This window comes from Leptonychotes weddellii, chromosome 15 (genome assembly GCF_054177405.1).
Source record: "Leptonychotes weddellii isolate Sample4059 chromosome 15, ASM5417740v2, whole genome shotgun sequence".
NCBI lineage: Eukaryota > Metazoa > Chordata > Mammalia > Carnivora > Phocidae > Leptonychotes > Leptonychotes weddellii.
The window spans coordinates 49,524,411-49,543,349 of NC_138383.1; the positions used below are offsets into that span (position 1 = coordinate 49,524,411).

At 60.5% G+C, this 18,939-nt stretch overlaps 3 protein-coding genes and 1 long non-coding RNA gene across 8 annotated transcripts; 1 reads left to right on the forward strand and 3 right to left on the reverse strand.

Moving 5' to 3' along the window:
- Positions 1-824: 824 nt before the first annotated feature.
- Positions 825-2,658, reverse strand: TMEM95 (transmembrane protein 95). Of its 3 annotated transcripts, XM_081805821.1 has the most exons (7): positions 2,333-2,658; positions 2,102-2,158; positions 1,824-1,904; positions 1,707-1,727; positions 1,448-1,552; positions 1,236-1,323; positions 825-1,115 (listed from the first exon to the last, which is right to left on the reverse strand). In XM_081805821.1, exons 1-7 carry the CDS (start codon positions 2,499-2,501, stop codon positions 998-1,000), a joined length of 639 nt encoding a protein of 212 aa, XP_081661947.1. In that variant the 5' UTR covers positions 2,502-2,658; the 3' UTR covers positions 825-997. The 3 variants fall into 3 exon arrangements, with proteins under 3 accessions (XP_081661947.1, XP_081661946.1, XP_081661945.1); XM_081805820.1 differs by lacking the exon at positions 1,448-1,552 and having other exon boundaries at positions 1,707-1,904; XM_081805819.1 differs by lacking the exon at positions 1,448-1,552 and having other exon boundaries at positions 1,707-1,904; positions 2,102-2,658.
- Positions 1,267-10,752, forward strand: LOC115942847 (uncharacterized). Its single transcript, XR_014140641.1, has 2 exons — positions 1,267-1,344; positions 10,092-10,752. It is a non-coding gene; the product is annotated as an uncharacterized LOC115942847 (long non-coding RNA).
- Positions 2,786-5,548, reverse strand: KCTD11 (potassium channel tetramerization domain containing 11). The gene has a single exon (XM_006738910.3). It carries the CDS (start codon positions 4,953-4,955, stop codon positions 4,068-4,070), a length of 888 nt encoding a protein of 295 aa, XP_006738973.1. The 5' UTR covers positions 4,956-5,548; the 3' UTR covers positions 2,786-4,067.
- On the reverse strand, positions 6,196-18,909 carry ACAP1 (ArfGAP with coiled-coil, ankyrin repeat and PH domains 1). 3 transcript variants are annotated; one of them, XM_006738911.3, is made up of 22 exons: positions 18,252-18,759; positions 17,635-17,692; positions 13,111-13,230; positions 12,874-12,927; positions 12,722-12,780; positions 12,308-12,491; positions 12,130-12,174; positions 11,914-12,009; positions 11,710-11,784; positions 11,514-11,623; positions 10,436-10,487; positions 10,240-10,340; positions 9,774-9,897; positions 9,462-9,673; positions 8,964-9,033; positions 8,748-8,842; positions 8,471-8,640; positions 7,736-7,908; positions 7,216-7,325; positions 7,016-7,126; positions 6,619-6,668; positions 6,196-6,389 (listed from the first exon to the last, which is right to left on the reverse strand). In XM_006738911.3, exons 1-22 carry the CDS (start codon positions 18,302-18,304, stop codon positions 6,289-6,291), a joined length of 2,223 nt encoding a protein of 740 aa, XP_006738974.2. In that variant the 5' UTR covers positions 18,305-18,759; the 3' UTR covers positions 6,196-6,288. The 3 variants fall into 3 exon arrangements, 2 of the variants coding, with proteins under 2 accessions (XP_006738974.2, XP_081661939.1); XM_081805813.1 differs by having other exon boundaries at positions 17,622-17,692; XR_014140639.1 differs by having other exon boundaries at positions 6,314-6,389; positions 6,760-7,126; positions 18,252-18,909.
- Positions 18,910-18,939: the final 30 nt, after the last annotated feature.

The window sequence follows — 18,939 nt, forward strand, 5'->3', positions numbered from 1 at the left end:
TTCTTTTTAAGATTTTATTTATTTGCGAGAGAGAGAATGAGAGACAGAGAGCATGAGAGGGAGGAGGGTCAGAGGGAGAAGCAGACTCTCTGCCAAGCAGGGAGCCCGATGTGGAACTCGATCCCGGGACTCCAGGATCATGACCTGAGCCGAAGGCAGTCGCTGAACCAACTGAGCCACCCAGGCGCCCAGGTTAACTCTTTTTATGTTTCTTCCACCTACCCAACCCAAACCTCCTGACAGCTAGGGGACCACACGCCAAGGTTTCTCAACCACACACAACTGAGGTCTTGGCACAGGAGAATTGTTGGGGAGGACTCCCCTGTGCATCGTGAAGGCCAGGGAGGCCATGGAGGCCAGCACCCCCGGCTTCCACCCACCAAATGCCAGGAGCACATCCCCCAATCGAAGCAATCAAAAACATCCCCAGATGTCAGCAAATGTCTCTTGGGGTGGAAAATCCCCCCGTCCCCCCAGCTGAGAACCACTGTGCCACCCCAAGTCTCCCGTCCCCACTCTGCCCTCCCCAGTTGCAGACAGAGGCCAGGCAGGGGTGGAGGCCATTTGACAACAGGTTTACTTGGCCTTGGCAGGAGGGACATCTCTGTGGGAGGCCAAGGCTTCACAATGTTAAATGGAGGGATAGGCTGCCAGCAGGCTGACTGATGTGGTCGCAACTCTAAAGGGAGGGAGTTTTCCAAAACACTCATTCCCGGATTCCCAATCAGTCACAAGAGGGCCCAGAGGAGCTTGTGGGGCAGGCGGCCCCCGCTTTCCGAGAACAGGCGGGAGGGGGTGGGGGGATGCTTTCCTTCTGTAGATACTTTCCTGGAACCAGTGACTACTCCTGTCTAATTAGTTGAAGGCTGGGGGAGGGAGGGGCGGGGAGAGGAGCTTCCCAGCTGCCGGTGCCTGGGTCCCTGGCGGCCCTCTGACACTGGGACCGTGGGGACGTCTGGGCTTCGGGGTCTGGAAGGCTGAACCTTGGGGATTGGAACTAAGGGGCTGGCTGATCCTCTCCGAGGGAAGTGGATTCATCGTGGTCTTTAGAACTGGAGGAGGCTGGGAGGCTGTCCGGGTCTTCACTTGTCCTTTCTGCTTCCATGTAACTGGACCTGAGCAGGGAGACAGAGAAAGGGAGGCCTGGGAAGGGCAGGGCAGTGCGGAGACGGGGGAGGGACGGTGGTGGAAGGTTTAAGTGGTGAGGCCCACCCCCTTCCCCCGCCCAGACTCACTCCACCACGAGGCTCATAACACCCAGCAGCAGGGCAGCTACCAAGACAGAGAGGAGCAGAATCTTGGCTTCCCGAAGATCGTGACTTCCTGCAGGGAACCCAGGAAGCAGTGAGTGATCCCGGGGACCTCACTAGTCGTTGCGGTAGGGGGGCGGGGGGTGGCTGAGAGCTCAGAGACCTGAGCAAGGGGAGGCCAAGCCGAGGGGTAGAACCTGGGAGGCAGCGCTTTCGGGGCCAGCAGCGCACCTTGAATTCCTGGCAGGTGGAACAGTTATACAGGATGGTGCTGCCCCCTGCAGGACACAGCGGGACCAGCGCTGGGGCGGGGGAAGCCCCTATTCCCGCCTTCCAGGAACCACTCTCCTCCCCCTCCCGCCCCCCCCGCCCCGCCCCGTCTCCGCCGCCACTGCCAGGCTCTCCTCGGGTATCCCAGGGGCCCCTGTCCTCACTACTCTGTCCTCTTCTACTTACGGCAGGCGGGCGCGCAGAGAGCTGAAACCGAAGACAAGGAGGGTGGGGGAGGGGAGCCGCTCAGCCACGCCCCCTTTGCCGAGAGCCCCGGCACCCCCTCCCTGCCCGCATCAGTACCTTCCCTGGTGTACGCGGGGAGCTTGGTGTTTTGCAGCCAACGCCAATACAAGGGGAGGGAGGAGAGAGACCCTTTGATCTCTGGGGAGACAGAGGGCAGCGATATTGCCCGGCGCCTGGCCAGGGCAGGCTCACCTCCACCCTTCTCCCAGCACCTCCCGGATCACGGATCACACCTTCCCGGCTCCAGCTGCCCGCCCTGCCCCTGCCTCCCCCCCCCCCCCCCCCCGCCGCTGCCCCTCCAAAACCCTGGGTCGTGCCTTGCCCCTTGACCTCACCCATGACCCTCAGGACTCTGTGAGTCTTCTCTATGACTTTGTTCATGGACGCCTCATCTGTGGAGACGGGCAGGGACCTGTGATTCTCTCCCCACGGGGAGAGGCCCGCGTGTCCAGAGAGGCCTGTGGACTCAGGCGGCGCTGAGGGGCCCAGCTGGGAAGCCACAGGCTGCCCCACTCGGGGTGTGGTGGCCGCTGTTGCCCGGCCTGTCTCTGGATGTCTGAGCTTACCTAAGGCAAAGGCCGGGAAGCTCCAGGAGGCCCCACAATCCTTCCACAGAACCTCCACTCGGCTGCAGAGTTGAGCCAGGCGGCCCGACAAGTCACGGGCTGAGAGGTGGCAGAGGACACAGGCCTGGGCAGTGGCCAGGAAAACCCCACCTAACGCCAGCATCCACATGAGGCCTGCTGGCGAGTGGCGGACGGGGGCCGGCCCCACTGAGGCTGCGAAGGCCTCCGAATGCTACGATCCTGGTTCCAACTCTTTGCTGGAGATTCTAGCGTGTTCCAGAACAGTTGGGGATTCTAGAACATTCTGGAACGGTGCCACTGTGCCATCTCTAGCTGGGGCAAAGGTGGGGCCCAAGGAACTGACGGCCAGAAGGAGACTGGGGCAGAGAAAGCAGGGCTTCTGCCGCAAAGGGGACAGCACCCCCCAACCTGGCCCTCAGCAGCCTTGACAAGTTTGAGGTTCCACAAAGCAATTTTATTTTTCTTCTTGTAAATCATGACCAGCCATAAATAATGAGTGAGTGACTCCCCCAGTGAAGAAGTTGTGCATGAGCATCCCATTCCTCGGGGACCCAGAAATCCCATCCCTTCCCCTATCCTCCCCCCACTCTCCCCACCTCTTCTGTTCATCTCCCCTCTGCCCTGGGCAGCCTTGGGCCTTCCCAGCCGTCTCCTAGCAACGTGGCCATGGTTGCCTTAGCCACCGAGAGTTCTATACCGGGCTCCCAGGCCCGGCTGGGCCCACTGACCTCTCTTACCTGTCGTCAGGAAGATCCTAGTGACTCAAACCTCAACAGGCCCCTCCTGCCTACGTGGTGATGTGACCATACACGCACCCCCCTTCTGATGAAACTACTAATTCTCAGTCTACTCACACCGTACCACAGACATACGGTGCCCAAAGAGTTGCTGGGCAACCCCAAACAGGCCTGGACACGCAGGGACCGCAGAAAGACCGGCACACACATACTGTCTCCGCCAATGCAGACGGCAGAGACCCAGCGTCGGTCAGACACACTGTGAATGTGAACGAAGTAAGGCCAAGCCCCGAGAAGATGCTACCCTCTTCCCTGTGGCCAACTCCATCAATACGGGGCCCTTGAAAACACTTGGCTCTCTAGAGTACGGGGCTCCAGCCCCACAGTAAATGAGGATTCTCCTAGCTCCCTTATGCCAACCTAGGGTAGGGTGTAGCTTTTCTGTCTCCCTCACTAGGTGACCTGAGACACAGCAAAGAATCCCCCTTCCCATATTCCAGAATGTTCTGGCCTCTCTTTGGTCAGGCCAGGCCAGGCCCATCCAGTGGCAGGAGAAGCCACGGTCCAGGAGACCACATCGCAGCAATCCAAAGTCTTTCTCCCACACTTCAGTGTCCCTCCAGGGTCCTGCTAGGCCTAGCCTGGGCAGAGAGGTGTCCCTACTTTTCTAGAACGCTGAATACTGAGCTCCAACAAGGAGACGCCAGAGGCCGCCAGCCTCAGGCTGGAGCAAGCCCGGGAACCTTCCCCACCCCTCCCAGGATTAGCACCAGTCCAGACCCATCATGTGGCTTGTGAGCCCTCAGCAGGCTCAGACTTGGGAATTGCTGCCCACACCTGGGCTCCAGTCAGAAGCAGTGGGGCCCCTGACTCTCACAGCTCCAGAGGCAGAGCTAAGAAGAGGCTTCAGGGGGGCCTTCATTCCCTTTGCTGTCCATCCTCTCCCCCCACCCCAGTTAGATGGGAGGGCCGCGGGCTCAGTGCCGCACGAAGCGCAGAGATCGCGAATTGAGCAGGTCTTCGGGGTCAGGAAAGACGGAGTCTAGACGGAAGCCGTGCTCCAGAGCCACCCGCAGCACCTCCTCCAGGAAGCCTGGCGTGCCCACCACCTCCCGGAGCTCTCCAGGCCCCCCAGTCCACAGAGGCTGCAGCCCCAGTCTCCTATACTCCACCTCGGGGAGTTCTGCGGGACAGGGAGCCCACTCCAGACGAAAGTGTGGGCCTCCCTCTGCCCTGTCCTCACTGGCCACCCCAAATCGGGCCCGCATGGCACCCAGGCACTCGGGGTCGGTGCAGAAGATGTTGGCTCGGAAGGTATCCACTTGCACAGAGCTCAGCTCATAGTGGTGTGGGCCCCGGCGAGCAGAGAAATGCACCAGGCGGGGGCTGGCATCTACATCTGCGTGGAGCAGGGCGGCCGTGGGTACAGGGGCCCCCCGAGAGGCCTCCAGTTCCCGCAGGGCATCCAGGAGGGGCTGGATCTGGTAAAAGTCGGCCTCTGCCCTGAGAAGTGCTGTCTCCCCATACCCACGGGGCAGGTCCAGGCGGCCCAGCCGCAGGAAATTGAGGATGTGCCGGAAGGCCTTGCCATCTCTGTCAATGAAGTAGTGGCCGCCTCCCTGCGGGTTGAGGTTGGGGGCTATGGGGGTGCCGGCCCTAAACATGGCCCCCAGCATGGAGTCTGGGAAGCGAGTCAGGGTCTCCAAAGTGGTGGAATATAGTGTGCCCCCCACATTCAGGGTCACAGGGCCCCCAAAAGAGGGGGGCGAAGAGGGCACAGGAGGAGGCGAAATTTTGGGGAGTACAGGAGACACCGAAAGAGAAGAAAAGGCAGAACTCCCTGGGTGTGGGCAGAATTGGGTCATAAAGTTCAGACTGTGTCTGGGTTGGATGCACAGGCTGGAGCACAAGGCAGTAAGATCTGGGGCTCACCCCAGCTACCTGGGTAGTGGGGGACGGTTTCCGGGCACAGACACGGCCAAGAGCTTGAGAGAACGGTTGAAAAGCACAGAAGCCAGGCAGGGAGGGAAGGGAGATTTCGGTCCAGACGCATTCGATTCTGGGCGGAGGGTCAGCGACTCCTCTCTGAGGTCTTCAGACAGCGGGTTTCCGGAATCCAACCAGCAGATGACGGCGGCGAGCACAGGCCGACCCTTGGAAGGACCCCGCTTCCGAGTTCTCGGGTAGATCGCTGTCGCCGCGGGCGAGTCCACGCAGGGCCTCGGGGGCCAGTCGCAGGCCTGGCCTGGCTCCGGCGCGGGTCTCAGGAGACGGAGGCGGGGCTGACGCGAGCGGGCGGTGCAGGTGGCGCCCTGTCCACCGGGGAGCGGGGATGCGCGCTCAGCGCCAGCCGGGAGCGCCGGAGGACTCTGATGGAAGCAGCCGGGAGTCTCGGGGCCCGGGCGCCGCCGCCTCCCCGGGTGTCGCCGCAGCCGCCGCAGTTCCTCTCCGCCCCCAGGAAGTGGCCTAAGGGCAGCGGCCGGGGGTTCCTTTAAGGGACAGCCCCGCCCCCTGGCGCCCCGCCCCCCCGCCCCCCGCCCCCGCGGGGCTCGCGCGGCCGGGGTTGAGGTGGGAGCCGAGAGTCTGGAACCGGAGAGACGGGGCGGACGGGCCGGACGGGCGGACGCGGGCGGGGGTAGGGTCCGGAGGGTGACTCAGGCGCGTCAATGCGGATGTGGCCGCGACTGCCCCGCAGGCCCCCAGGTGTGCCCGACCTCACGTCTGCAGCTCGGCGCGTGGCCCGAGGCCCGGCCGTCCCGGGCTTGGGGGCGGTGCCCTCCCGGTCGCTTCCGTCGGGAATTCCCGAGGGGGCGGGTGCTGAGCCGCCGCATTCCGGGGATGCCTCCGGGCCGAGGTGACCGGAGCCAGCCTCCCCGTCCCGGCGCCCCAGCCCACGCGGGCGGCCTCTTCCCGGCCGGACGCGTCTGGCCACGTCGCCCGAGCCCGAGAGCCCCGCCCCAGAGCCGCCAGGCGCTAGGGCCCCGGCCGACGCGTCCACCTCGCTGTCCCGGAGCGGCCCCTCGCGTGACTCGAGCTCGCAAACCCCCACCGCTCCCGCCGCCCGGCCCGGCCCGAGGGTGGCGCCCTGCAGAGGAACCTCGATGGGAAGCGCACAGCACAGAGGCTTTAATGGCCCAGGGGCCGGCGGGGGTGGGGGGAGAGGGGGGGCGGGGGGGGCGGGACCGCGGAGGCCTGGGATCAAAGCGTGTGGAGGTCGTGACTGCGCCGGCTCAGCTTCTCCGGGTCGTCCGACGCCATGAGCGAGAAGTCGCGGAAGATGTCCAGATACGTCTCGTCTCCTGAGGGGGGAGGGAGGCAGGGCTGGGCGGGCGCCCGGCGGGCCGGGCCGGAGCGCGCTGGCTCGCCCGTTCTCCGCGGGGTTCCGAGGACGTGCGCCCTCACATGCGCCCAGTGCATGTTTGTGGAATAAGTAATGGAATTAATCCATGCAGCCGGGCGCCACCGGGCAGGTCCGCAGGGGCCAGAAGCCCAGAAGTACAGTGTGGGGCGGGGCGGGAGGAACTTTACCTGCCTGGCCCTGGGCCGCTTCGACCTCTCTCATCTTTGCCAAGCGTAGCCTGAAGGGGAAGGAATTAAGGCCCGAATGACTTTCTCTTGACTGCCCCCACCCCAACCCCCCATCCTCTGAGCTGGGGTGGTTAAATTCACGTGCTCCCCCGGGGTCCAGTGCTTAAAGACGCTCAAGAGCCACGAAGCCCCTCACTCGGGACGAACTCACCATCCGTGGACCCTACCCGCCCCCCTTCCTACTCCACGCCCCAGTCTGCACTCGGAACAGCCCTTCTCCGGCCAGGTCCCAGAGCAGGCCCGCTGCTCCCCAAGCTCCGCCCACACGCGGGTCCCGGCGTTGGCTCCGCCCCAGGTGGGTAGGGCAAGCGCTAGCCCCGCCCCCGGGCATCCTCACAGGGTGACGATGTCAGCGTTGGTCGTTTCCATGGCGATCGTCAGAGGGTCTTTGCCTTCAGAGTCCCGAGCTCCCAGATCGGCCCCCCGTTTCAGGAACAGGCAGGCCAGCCTGAAAAGGATAGCCGGGTTCAGGCGGCCACTCACCCCATCCGCGCCCTTCTTTCCCGCAGCCATCCTCCCTGCCCGCCCCTACCCTACCCCGTGTGGCCCAGAATGGTTGCATGGTGGAGCGGCCCCCGGCCGTGGTTGTCCGCTTGGTTCACGTTCGCCCCGTTCTGGAGGAGAAACTCACAGGCCAGAAGAGAATTCTGCACGGAGGGGTTGAGAACGGGAGAGAAAGTGGCATCTTTAGAAGCAGACCAGAGATGTTTTAGGATGGGGTCAGTCCAGGGGCTGGGATATGGCTGTGTCACGCTCCGCTCTAGCTCTTCAGCTGTATTCTCACGTTAGGCCCACAGTACAACCTCATGAGGTGTGTTATCCCTATTTTACAGATGAGCAAACTGAGGCACACAGAGAGGTTCACAACCGTGAGTGGTGAGAGCTTGGATTCAAACCCAGGCCGTCTGCTTCCAAATCGTACACACCCTTAGCAACAGTCTCTCTCGGGTATCATTCCTAACAGGGTGGGAGGAGGGGTAAGAGCTGGGCCCCAAGTCAGAGTAGGGATCAGAGGGAAGGAGCCTAAGGGTGGGGTGGGGAAGTCAGCAAGACTCACAGCAGCTGTGGCCTGGATCAGCGGAGTGGCATTCTCCTGACCGCTGTTGACCCAGTTGACATCGGCTCCGTGGGCGAGGGCATCAGCCATGGTGGGGAGGGATGGAGGGTGCCCAGCAGCTCGAAACAGCAGGGCCCCAGGGTGGAGGCTGCCCAGGTCATCGGAGGGGGGTTCTGGTGGAGGGAATCGGCTGTGAGTCTGGTACGAAATCCTCAGCACAGTCCCCAGATGCTCTAATGGGCTAGGTCATTCCTCAGTTGCGGGGAGGCCTTCGGGACTCCGGGGACTGCAGCGGGAGGTGGAGGTGTGGGTGTGTGTGCAGGGCCCCTAGGGCATGGGGCATGGTCAGCATCATTCACCTCTTCCTGTTCAACTACCTGGACTGCCTAGAACGTCACAAGTGAGCCGACACTCAGCCTCAGCGACCGGGTTCCCTGGGCTCCAGCCAAGCTCACACCCTCCCAGGCCTCTGGGGTGGCGAGCTCCTTCTCACTCCCGACCTTTCTCATGCTGTTGAGACCCTCCCTGCCTATCCCCAGCCCTACGCTCCCTCCCATTCTTCACTTAACCCCTGAAACTCTTGCCTTGTAAAAAATACCAGTGCCGGTGTGGTCCCCCCCCCCCCCGACACTGGCAAGGGGAAGGCTGGGGCCTCGTGCTCTGTGCCTCCCCACTGGGCCTGGCAGAGTGCTGGGCATGCAGCCGGGCTCTGTGAATGTCCGAGCAATGCTATACCTGGCCTGGCTCTGAGGCTCCCTGGCTGGGGCCTGATGGAAGGCTTGGGGGGCAGAGGAGGCTGCCCCCTGGGGGGACCCCGGCCACCTCTTCGCCCTCGAGTCTCAGGAAGCTTGGTCAGGAACTTCTTCTCCACGTATTTGGCATGAATCCAGGCCTCCTTCTCCTGCCTGGCAGAGTATGGCAGGGAAGAGGGGGACCGTCTTCCCTCCTCCGGTCCCAGACCCTCTTCCTTCCCCACAAGTAGGCAGCCTCCGCACCTCTACCCCAACCTCACCGGGAGCAGCTGGGCCCTGGCTTCTTCACGGCCATGGCCTCCACGCGGGCCTCATAGATCTGGTTGATGACGACATTCCCCAGCTCACACATAAGCTTCGGGCGGCCCAGGCAGGGACAGACAGGTGGGAGGGAAGTGAGGGTCTGAGCCCTCGGGGCCCTGCAGCTCTGGACTCACCCCCCTTCCCCCGCTTCCCATCGCGGCACCCCAAGTCACCTTCACCAGTTCTGGCTCCCACGAGTCAAGGGTCAGAGACCGGACTTTGGAGAAGTGAACCCCGAGGCTCCTGGCGGGCCAGAATGGGAGTCAGGCCCTCCGTGAGGCAGCAGATGGGTGAGCGTGGTGGCCATGGGCCGCGAGGGCTGGCTCTGCTCACCATTCCCTCGTCCCCTTCTCCTACAGTTCAGCTTTCGGGCCTCATCCTCTCCAGCCACCTCCCTTCTCTGGCCCTGCCGTTTCCCTCGGGGTGGAGGGCCTCCCCCCTTCTCTGCTCTTCGTGGGCTCCCCTGCCCTCAAGAGCCCAGACCCCACACCTCCAGTCAAGCCCAGACTCCTCCGGCCGGACCAGGACATGGTGCCCAGTGCCAGCCAGGGCAGGGTGGGAGGGAGGAGCCTGTGCGATGGGCTCAAGCCGGCCCCTCCGCCTCCCCCCGCGGGAAGGAGCGGGGCCCCGGAGTGGGGCCCCTGCGCAAGTGGCGGGCGGCGGGGAGTGACCTGTGGATGCCGGAGCACTGGATGCAGAGGGTGACACCCAGGTTGATGCTGGCCCACTCCGGGGCTGGCTCCCGGCAGTCACAGCACTGCGCATTGCCGTCCACGCCCTGCACCTGGGCTACCACGTGCCCAGCTCCGCCAGGCTCCCTGCCCCGGGCCATCCCGCCACAGCCCAGGGTAGCCGAGGAGCTCGTGGCCGGGTATCCCGAGCCCTGGGGGCAACAGAGGAAGACAGAGAGTGGCCATGAGGCCTGGGGAAGGGTGCCTCCCCTCCCTGGGCCGCCTGGCCCTGCACCCTCCTCGAGCAGGCACCTGGCCGGGCCCCCGGGGGCTGTCATCGAGGCGAGCCTGGCTGAAGGCCGTGGCGATGCTGCTCTGTACGGCGCTGACCCACAGCTGGAGGAGGCGGTCGGAGTCAGCCTGCAGGAGGCAGGACCTGGGCGGGAGCAGGGAGCAGGGCTGGGGTGGGGGGTCTGAGGCCTGGAGAGCCATGGGGCAGGGTAGGCGGGCTGACATGCTGTTCAACTGGTACCAGTTGTCCTGACATACGAAACGCCAGTTGAAGAGAGATTTGGCAACAACTGGTCCGATCTTTCTAATATCCCCCATCGCCCTCTCCCCTCCCTCCAGGACACCCCGTAATACTGCCCCCTCCCCCAATCCAGCCACAGAAGGGATAATGCCTGGTGCTACATGGGGGCGTCCAAGATGCCTTTGTGATCGGCCCTGCCTTCCCGTTGGTAAAGATTCAGACACGTCGTCGGATGTCTGCACTCACTTGCTGGGGGACACGACCTCAAAGCAAAACCGCCTCTCTAAGTCCGGGCAGAGCTTCACTGTGCAGAGGCGAAGGTCATCCACCACCACGGTCACGGGATCCTGGAAAGGGAAGGTGGCGAGGGGCAGCCATCCACCCGCTTGCAGCAAGGGCTGAGTGTCCCTGAGCCCCGGCATCTGGGACCCGGCCTGCCTACCTTGTACTTCTTCTGATACACCAGTTGGTTGCTCTGAATAGTGAACCAGCGTCTGGAGGAGGCAGAAACAGAGGTGTGGACATGGGTGGCATCGGGACAGGCTTGGGACAGGGGAGAGCGGAGAGGCTGTGCCCCCTGCCCCGTAAGGATGGTGCTGAGAGAGCCGGGCTGACCCTCCCATCCTGTCCGGAGGGTACAGGGTTGTGTGGGGCCAGGACATGGAAGGCGGGGCTACTCACACCTTGGACAACCCAGATTGGATCCTTTGTGAAGACAACTTTCCAGCAGATGGCAGTAAAATGCTTTTTCCAAGAAAATTAGTCTCCTGCTATAATTTTTTTAAGTTTTGTTTTGTTTTTTCCTAAAGTAATCGCTACACCCACGTGGGGCTCAAACCCACAACCCGGAGATCAAGAGTCCCAGGTTCCACCGACGGGGCCAGCCAGACGCCCCGAGTCTCTTGCCACAATTTTTTTGACAGATGGAAGTATCTTACGGAAGGGGCTCAGTTTTCCGATTTGTGCAAATATCCCGTATGGGAAGGAGCAGAGTCAGAGCAGATGACTCCCCTGCTCCACCCCTGCAATGGCTCCTAAGCCCCTACGGAAGCCTGGAAGCCGACAAGGCCCTCTCGTGCGTGGGGCACAGCCCCATTGGCTCCAACTTCATCTCCCCCTGCGTCCTCCTCCCTCCCTCTGTGCACACCCATGTGCCCCTCTCTGTCCCTCTGACCCTCCGGGCTTTGGCGCTGGCTCTTCCTCCTGCCTAGAACATTCTCTCCCCAGATGTCCTTCAAGTCTTCACTCAAAAGGCATCACCTTCTCATGAAGCCTGCCCCGATCACCCTATCTAGAACTGCAGCTCCTCCTCAGCTCTCTGCACCCCTGCTTTCTCTTGTTTCTCCTGCATCACTCTCCCCTTCCAACATAACAGAATTTACTGGGCGTCTTTGCTGATGGGATGTAAGTTCTCTGGAGGCAGCGGATTTTGTCTATTTTTCTCACTGCTTAGCACACTGTCACCGCTCAAAACACATTGACCCGAGCGGGTTTGGGCGATTGGGGTCCCCTCCCCTCACCTGCTCCAGGTCTTAAATGCGTTGCTGGCCCGCTTGAAGAGATGGCCTTCCATGACCAGCCCACCAGGCCCCTCCTTCAGGCTTGGCTCTGGCTCTTCCCCACCGAGCTCCTGGGGGCACAAGAGGGTCAAAAGACAGCTGAAGCGGGCAGAGGCCAAGGCGCCAGGCCCCTCGGCATCCTGAGGCCCTCCCTCACCTTCTGCTTCAGCAGCACGTGTCTCTGCTCCATGTCCCTCCTCTCGCGCGCCGAATTCAGGACCAGCTGGTGCAACTGGGTATCGGAGGGGGCATTTCAAATGTCCCCCAGCCTCCCCCAACCAGGCCAGGTCAGACATCCCAGAGCCCCCTCCCCTCCCTCCACCACCAGCCTGTCCCCCCACCCCCGCCACCGGGGCCCCACCTGGGCGCCCAGCTCCCTGCGATACTGGGCCAGCCTGCCCAGCTCCTCGTGGCCCTGCTGGAAATGGGTAGCCTGGGCCTCCACCAGACGCAACACCTGGGCAACAAGTGGGCAGGGGGCAGAGCTGACAGGGGACTCTTCTGTCTTTCCCTCTTCCCTCCTGCCCCCCATCAGCAGGCTCCTCTCCACCCCGCCTTCACCACCACTGCAACTCACAAACTCCATGATGTCGAACTTCCTCTTGTCCTCAATCACGTTGATCTGAGGGCCCCCAAAAGACCTCAGGTCAGTCTTGAAAACACAGCGCCCCCTCCCACTGCACACAGGGGCCTCTCCAGCCTCCAGGAGCCAGAGGCCCTGGGATTGGTGGGGGGGAACAGGTTGGGGTGGGCACCTGCAGTGCATAATCCAGGGCTCGCCCCTGGTACCCGGCCCGCGCAGTCTTCAAGGCAGCTCCAGCCTCTTCGGCCTCCTGCGCCCGGCGCCTGGGGACCTCCGCGTTGTGGATGAGAGCAGCCTCCAGGCTCTCGGCCCCCCTCCAGAAATCCCGGCGAGCTTCTCGGAAACCCCGGAGACCCCTGTGGTGGAGGCGTAATGCAGAACCGGATACCCCCACCTGCCCCCTGCAGAGAAGTCCCAGGAGGAGGCCCACGCATGGCCTTCCAGTCGGGACTCCAAGGGCATGCGGGGATGGGGGGCAGCAGTCAGGCCACCAGAAACCCCCAACACCTCACAGCTCCTCCATTCCGGGGGGGCCCCCATAGGGGATGGGAAGAGGGACAGAGGACTGGTTCCCCTCCCAACTCACTCCTTGACCAGGGTTTGGATTTGCTGTTGCAGCATGTGTTGGGTGGCATCTAGAAGCTCCTGGGGGGGGCGGGGGGAGCAGAAATGGGCAGGTGAAGGTCAGGCCACAGACAGCCCTGCTCCCCATCACCAGTCCCACCTGCTCCCCCTTACCGCGTGGCTGTCCAGCTTGTGGTTGAGGCTCTCGGTGAATTTGTCCAGACACTCCTGGGCACGGAGAGGCAGAGAGAGAGTACCAGGCGTGGGCCAGCCGGGCCCGCCGCCCCTGCACCCAGCCTGCCAGGCCTGTCTCAGGCTACAGCCCCAGGCCTGCTCCCACCTGGAGACCCCAGGCCGACCCTCCCCTTCCAGAGGATCCCTGCCTTCCAGAGCCCAGCCCACTCTACATACCGCCATCATGGGCTCTGGTGGACCCAGGCGGGCCAGGTCACAAATGCCAGCAACGAAGGTGCGGCCAGCAGCCAGGTAATGGCGCCCGCTTTCCAGGAGGCCGTTCCCCAGCTTGAGGAGCTAAGAAGCAACGGGGCAATGGGCAGTTATGCTGTGAAACACATACGTGCCAGCAGCCCCACGCTGGTCCCCCGCTCTCCCTTCCGCAGGGCTCTGCCCCTCCTTCCCAGCCTCGCCTTCCCTTCTCTGCAGCCCAGCTGGGCGCGCCCGGTTTCTAACACACACCTGCTGCTTTCTCATCTCTGCGTCTTTGCTCCCACTGCTCTGTGCCCGGCAGAAAATCCCTCCTGACCTCTCTCCAAAGCCCGGGTCAGCTTCCCCTCCCAAACGCCCCAACTGCCTGGATCCAGCGCTCCCCGGACACCCCAACCTCGTGCAGTCTGGCTCTCAGCACGAATGCACCACCCGGCTCGTGGTAGGTTAGACAGTGCTTCCCTGTCTGGAGTCGTCCCAAGCATCCCCCTCACAAAGATCACTTAGCCATCTGGCCACAGGGCCAGGGCAAAGATGGCACATTAGGGTGCTCTGGGGGCCCATTCCGTCTGGCCCGAGGAGGGTCCCTCTGGAAGAGCCAGGAACCGAAATGAGGTCTCCTGACCTCGGGCCCTAGTTTGGGAACCGCTGCCCCTGAGGCGACACCACTTGGCTCTGGCCTGGGTCAACACCGGGAAGTTGTATGGGGAAATCCTGGGGTAGCAGGGGCCCAGAAAGCTGGGGCTGTGTGTCGTCAGTGAACTTCTGTCGAACTGAAAGACACTTTCGAGAGCTGGTGAAGGCCGCAGGACACTAGAGCTGGACTAGAAGGTGGCCGACAGGGTCAGTAATGGTCAGGAAACCGGCCACGATCCAGCCTCATCAGATGTCCCCACGAGCTGTCTGTGATCAGGCACAAGGACCCAGACGCTCACAACTTCACTGGGTGCAGCTGGGGCCCTGAGTGTCTGGTTTTTTTCCCTACCCACCACCCTTTCCCCATATGTGAGCTTTCTTAAGACGGAACTAGGGATAGGGGCGCCCAGGTGGCTTAGTCGTTAAGCGTCTGCCTTCGGCTCAGGTCATGATCCCGGGGTCCTGGGATCGAGTCCTGCATTGGGCTCCCTGCTCAGGAGGAAACCTGCTTCTCCCTCTCCCACTCCCCCTGCTTCTCCCTCTCCCACTCCCCCTGCTTGTGTTCCCTCTCTCGCTGTCTCTCCCTCTGTCAAATAAATAAATAAAATCTTAAAAAAAAAAAAAAAAGACGGAACTAGGGATAAACTGGTCCATCCATGCAACGGAATAGCACTCAGCAACGCAAGGGAACGGACTATCCACGTAGGAATTGCTCATACGGATACGTAACAACCTGAACAGATGTCAAGGGCATATTCTGAGAGAAGGAAAAGAAAGAGCCAATCTTGAGAGCTCACATACTGTATGGTTTCACTTATATAACATTCTAGAAATGACAAAAGTCTGGAGAAGAACAGATGAGTGCTTGCCACGGGTTAGAGAAGTCAGGGGAGGGTATCAGGATAAAGCGTCGCACAGAAGAGTTACTTGGGGTGATAGAGGAGTTTTGTGCCTTTTTTTTCTTTTTCTTTCTTTTTTTTTTTTTGAGAGAGTGCGTGCATGAGTGGTGGAGGGGCAGAGGGAGAGGGAGAGAGAGAATCCCAAGCAGACTCCACACTCAGCGTAGAGGTAGACGCAGGGCTCGATCGCACAACCCTGAGATCATGACCTGAGCCAAAATCAAGAGTTGGACACTTAGTTGATTGAGCCACCCAGGCACCCCAGGATTTTTGTGTTTTGAATGTGATGCTGGTTACAAAAAGCTATGCATGTGATTAAGTGCCATTGAATTATATACAAAGACTTTTTGAAAAAAAGAGTACAGTCGACCTTGAACATGGGTTTGAACTGCGCTGGTCTGCTTCTTGGCGGACATTTTTTCGATAAATACAGTACAGTACTGTACTGTATATAAATGTATTTTTTTCCTTACGATTGTTTTCAAAATTTTATTATTTTTTTAAGTAAGCTCTACATCCAACATGTGGCTTTTTTTTTTTTTTAAGATTTTATTTATTTGAGAGAGAGAGAGAGAGAACACAAGTGGGGGTGGGGAGGAGGAGCAGAAGGAGAAGCAGACTCCCCTCTGAGCAGGGAGCCCACCATGGGGCTTGATCCTGGGACCCTGACATCATGACCTGAGCTGAAGGCAGACGCTTCACTGACTGAGCCACCCAGGCGCCCCTCCCAACACGTGGCTTGAATTCACGACCGGGAGGCAAGAGTTGCGTGTTCTACTGACTGACCCAGCCCGGTGTCCCTCTTACGATTTTCTTTCTTGTACGAACAGTATATAATATATATACCATACGAAATATGTGTTCATCGGCTGTTTAGGTTATTGGTCAATGGTGGGCTATCAGTAAAGTTTCGGGGGAGTCAGGAATTACATGTAAATTTTCAACAGCATGGAGAGTCAGTGCCACTAACCCTCACGTTGTTTAAAGTTCAACTGTATATGCAAAACAAATAAAATCTAAGTAAGTTCTGCACACGGTTCGTTGCATTGTGCCAACATCAATTTCCTGGTTTTGGTAATGTACTAGCATTATATAAGAGGCCACCGCTGGGGGAAGCTGGGTGATGGGTGTGTGGGACCTCCCTGCACCATCTTTGCAACTTCTCACAAGTCTGTAATTAACTCAAAATAAAAAGGCTTAGGGGTGCCTGGGTGGCTCAGTCACTTAAATGTCCAATTCTTGATTTCGGCTTAGGTCATGATCTCAGGGTTGAGGGATCGAGTCCCATGTTGTGGGGGGCAGAGAGGAGAGGGACCATGCTCAGCGGGGAGCCTGCTTGAGATTCTCTGTCCCTCTCCCCTGCTTGTACGTGCTCTCTCTCTTTGTAAAATAAGTAAATCTTTAGAAAGAAATTTGGGGCGCCTGGGTGGCTCAGTCGTTAAGCGTCTGCCTTCGGCTCAGGTCATGGTCCCAGGGTCCTGGGATCGAGCCCCGCATTGGGCTCTCTGCTCGGCGGGAAGCCTGCCAAATAAATCTCTGCCAAATAAATCAAATCTTTAAAAAAAGGGGCGCCTGGGTGGCTCAGTTGGTTAAGCGACTGCCTTCAGCTCAGGTCATGATCCTGGAGTCCCAGGATCGAGTCCCGCATCGGGCTCCCTGCTCGGCGGGGAGCCTGCTTCTCCCTCTGACCCTCCTCCCTCTCATGCTCTCTCTCTATCATTCTCTCTCTCTCTCAATAATAAATAAATAAAAATCTTAAAAAAAAAATCTTAAAAAAAATAAAAATAAATTTAAAAAATAAAAACGTTCATATGAAAAATATGTATCTATTAATTGGTCGTCTGCTAACTTTCAGACTTGGTATAGGCCCTGGGCATTGAGCAAAAACAGAACATAAAAGTTCTTCATGGCACTTAAGTTCTAGCGGGGGAAAAACAAACAACAAAAATTGGCAAGTGTGACAGACACACTCTCAGGTGACCCTGGACGGTCCCCTCCCTTGCATCACCCCTCCTCCCCAGCGTAAGACACGTGACTTGGTCCTACCCAACAGAATACGGCCAAGCCCACAAGACACAAGACGGTGCTCCCACGATCAGCGGGACATGCCATGGGGCAGAGGGGACAGCCACACGGCTCCTGTAGCCGCGTTTCGATGTAAACTGATTCCACGTTGGCAGGACTCGCTAGAAAGACCCTCCTGCGGGCCTTGAAGAAGCAAGCCGCCATGAAGTAAGCTGCCCAGGGCCACACGGCAGGGGACCGTGGGCAGCCGTGAGCAGGTGGGGGGTCTCAGTGCTGCCACAGCAAGGAGCTGGAGAGTCTGCCAACGCCCCCACGAGCTTGGAGGGGAGCCCTGAGCCTCAGGTGGGACTGCAACCCCTGAGCCCGTGAGCAGAGGACCAGCGGGGCAGCGCCCGCCTCCTGAGCCTCTCGCACTGCTAACAGGCGTGTGCTGGGTTCAGTCACTATGTTTGCAGTAACTCCTTAGACGGCAGCAGAACGCGAATGCAGCAAATAAAGACATCCCACGTGAGAGTGGGGTGAACGCTATAGAGAAAAATCAAGCCGAGGGGGGGCAGGGAGTGTGCACATTTTATGAAGAGTGGCCAGGGAGGGCCTTCCTGTCTCGGGTTTAAGTGTCTCACTGGTTTATCTCCCCAAGGCCGTCTGTGGGCTCCCTGGGGGCGGAACCGTCTTGCTGTCCCTGGAGGCCCAGGGCCCAGCGTAAGGCTGGGCTCATAGCTGACCCAGGAAGCCCACAGGGAGTCTGGTCTTCCAAGACTCTGTGCTCCTTGAGGGTACGGAGCCCCCACTTCCTTCTCTTAGCCCTCAGAGTATTCACCCCACACGGTTGGCATTCAACAACTCCTGGAACTCATTCGGGGTCTCCAATGTTCTCCCTGGCCCTGCCCCTCTCATCTTAATGCCATCCTGGGTCACCTCTCCATGTCACCTTTTCCAGCCGGGTCTCCAGCTCCGACACCTCGGCTTCCACCAGCTCGATGGAGGCTCTGGGAAAAGAGGGATGGGGTCACAGGAACAGAGCTTGGGTCCATCCAGTCCACCCACCCCAGGAGGGTCGGGGTTGGGGTTAGCGGGTAAGGGGACAGACAGCAAAAGCTGATGGGTGAAGAGGACCTGACCACCCACCCTCTTCTGCTCCCTCCCTCTGCGCAGGTTGGGAGCTAGTAGGGCCCAGGCCCGAGCAGGAAGGGTAAAAGGAGGGTGGATGTGGTCAGGGCAGGAAGTTGCTAACCGCCCCAGCAGGTGCTGGGGGAGGGGCAGGGGTCCCCAGGAGCGGGAGAAGGGAGTGTCAGCTGGGGGGGCGGGGGGGGGGTGAGAGGGGCTGGAGCAGTCCCCTCTGCCGGGAAAGGGGGTGGAGAGCATCAGAGCCCGGGGTTGCATCGCAGAGGTGCTGGCCCATAAGCTTGATCTTGCCCCTTTGTGAACTTACTCCCCGGGAGGACATCTGGCCTGGGGAAGGTTGTATGTTGTGTGCGTGCTGTGTGCGTGCTGGAGCAGGGGGGTCGGACCTCACACCCTGTGCCCCCCAGACCTGTGCACACTTACCGGAAGCGGGGTGAGTCCTTGAGACACTCCTCGAAATCCAGCTTGATGGTCATCTCAGCTTGTCTGTCTCGGGGCCAGACGGGGGCGGGGGTGCGGATGGAGGTGCTCCCTGCCCCAGGAGGGGTTGATGAGGAGGAGGAGGGGGTCCTCTCCCGGGGAAGAGCCTGGGGGGGGGCTCGATTCCTTCCCGAAGGGTAAGGGGTGTCCCAGGAGGAGCTCTCACCCCACACTTGCTGGCAGTGCTGGGAGGAGCAGAGGCGGGGCCAGGCCCAGAAGCCACAGCCCCACCCACTGAGACTCAGCTGTCCCCTTCCTCCTGGGAGCCCTAGTCCCTCTGCTTCTTTCTCCTTTGGGGGCAGGGGGAGTGGCAGATATAGGCTCAAGTCCTGATTCTGTCTCTCAGAGATTATGGGAACCCTGGGCAAGCTCACGGATTCCTCAGGTACTTCATCTGGAAGGTGGGCATGATGACGGCCCCCACCTCCAGGGTTGGAAGAATGAAAGATGCTACTGGTACATTTAGGGTTGGTGGAGCCACGCCAGTCGCTGTCACCTGCTGCAGCCGGGCCTTCTGGGCCTCGGAGGGCCCTTGCTGAGTCCAGTCCCCCAGGCTGCTGCAAGCTTTCTTCTCTGCTCTGCCCGCTGTGGTTTCCTGTGTGCAGAGGTCCCTCCCTCCTCCCCGTCCTCG

Coding starts and splice junctions, on each gene's coding strand:
- TMEM95 (XM_081805819.1), bottom strand. CDS start 2,501: ATGTGGATGCTGGCGTTAGGTGGGGTTTTCCTGGCCACTGCCCAGGCC. Junction 1,905..2,101: donor CAGAGTCCTGAGGGTCATGG/GTGAGGTCAAGG, acceptor CTGTCTCCCCAG/AGATCAAAGGGTCTCTCTCC. Junction 1,324..1,706: donor TCTCTGCGCGCCCGCCTGCC/GTAAGTAGAAGA, acceptor GGTTCCCTGCAG/GAAGTCACGATCTTCGGGAA.
- KCTD11 (XM_006738910.3), bottom strand. CDS start 4,955: ATGACCCAATTCTGCCCACACCCAGGGAGTTCTGCCTTTTCTTCTCTT.
- ACAP1 (XM_006738911.3), bottom strand. CDS start 18,304: ATGACCATCAAGCTGGATTTCGAGGAGTGTCTCAAGGACTCACCCCGC. Junction 17,693..18,251: donor AAGGACTCACCCCGCTTCCG/GTAAGTGTGCAC, acceptor CTCTTTTCCCAG/AGCCTCCATCGAGCTGGTGG. Junction 6,390..6,618: donor AGCGGCCCAGGGCCAGGCAG/GTAAAGTTCCTC, acceptor CTCCCCCCTCAG/GAGACGAGACGTATCTGGAC.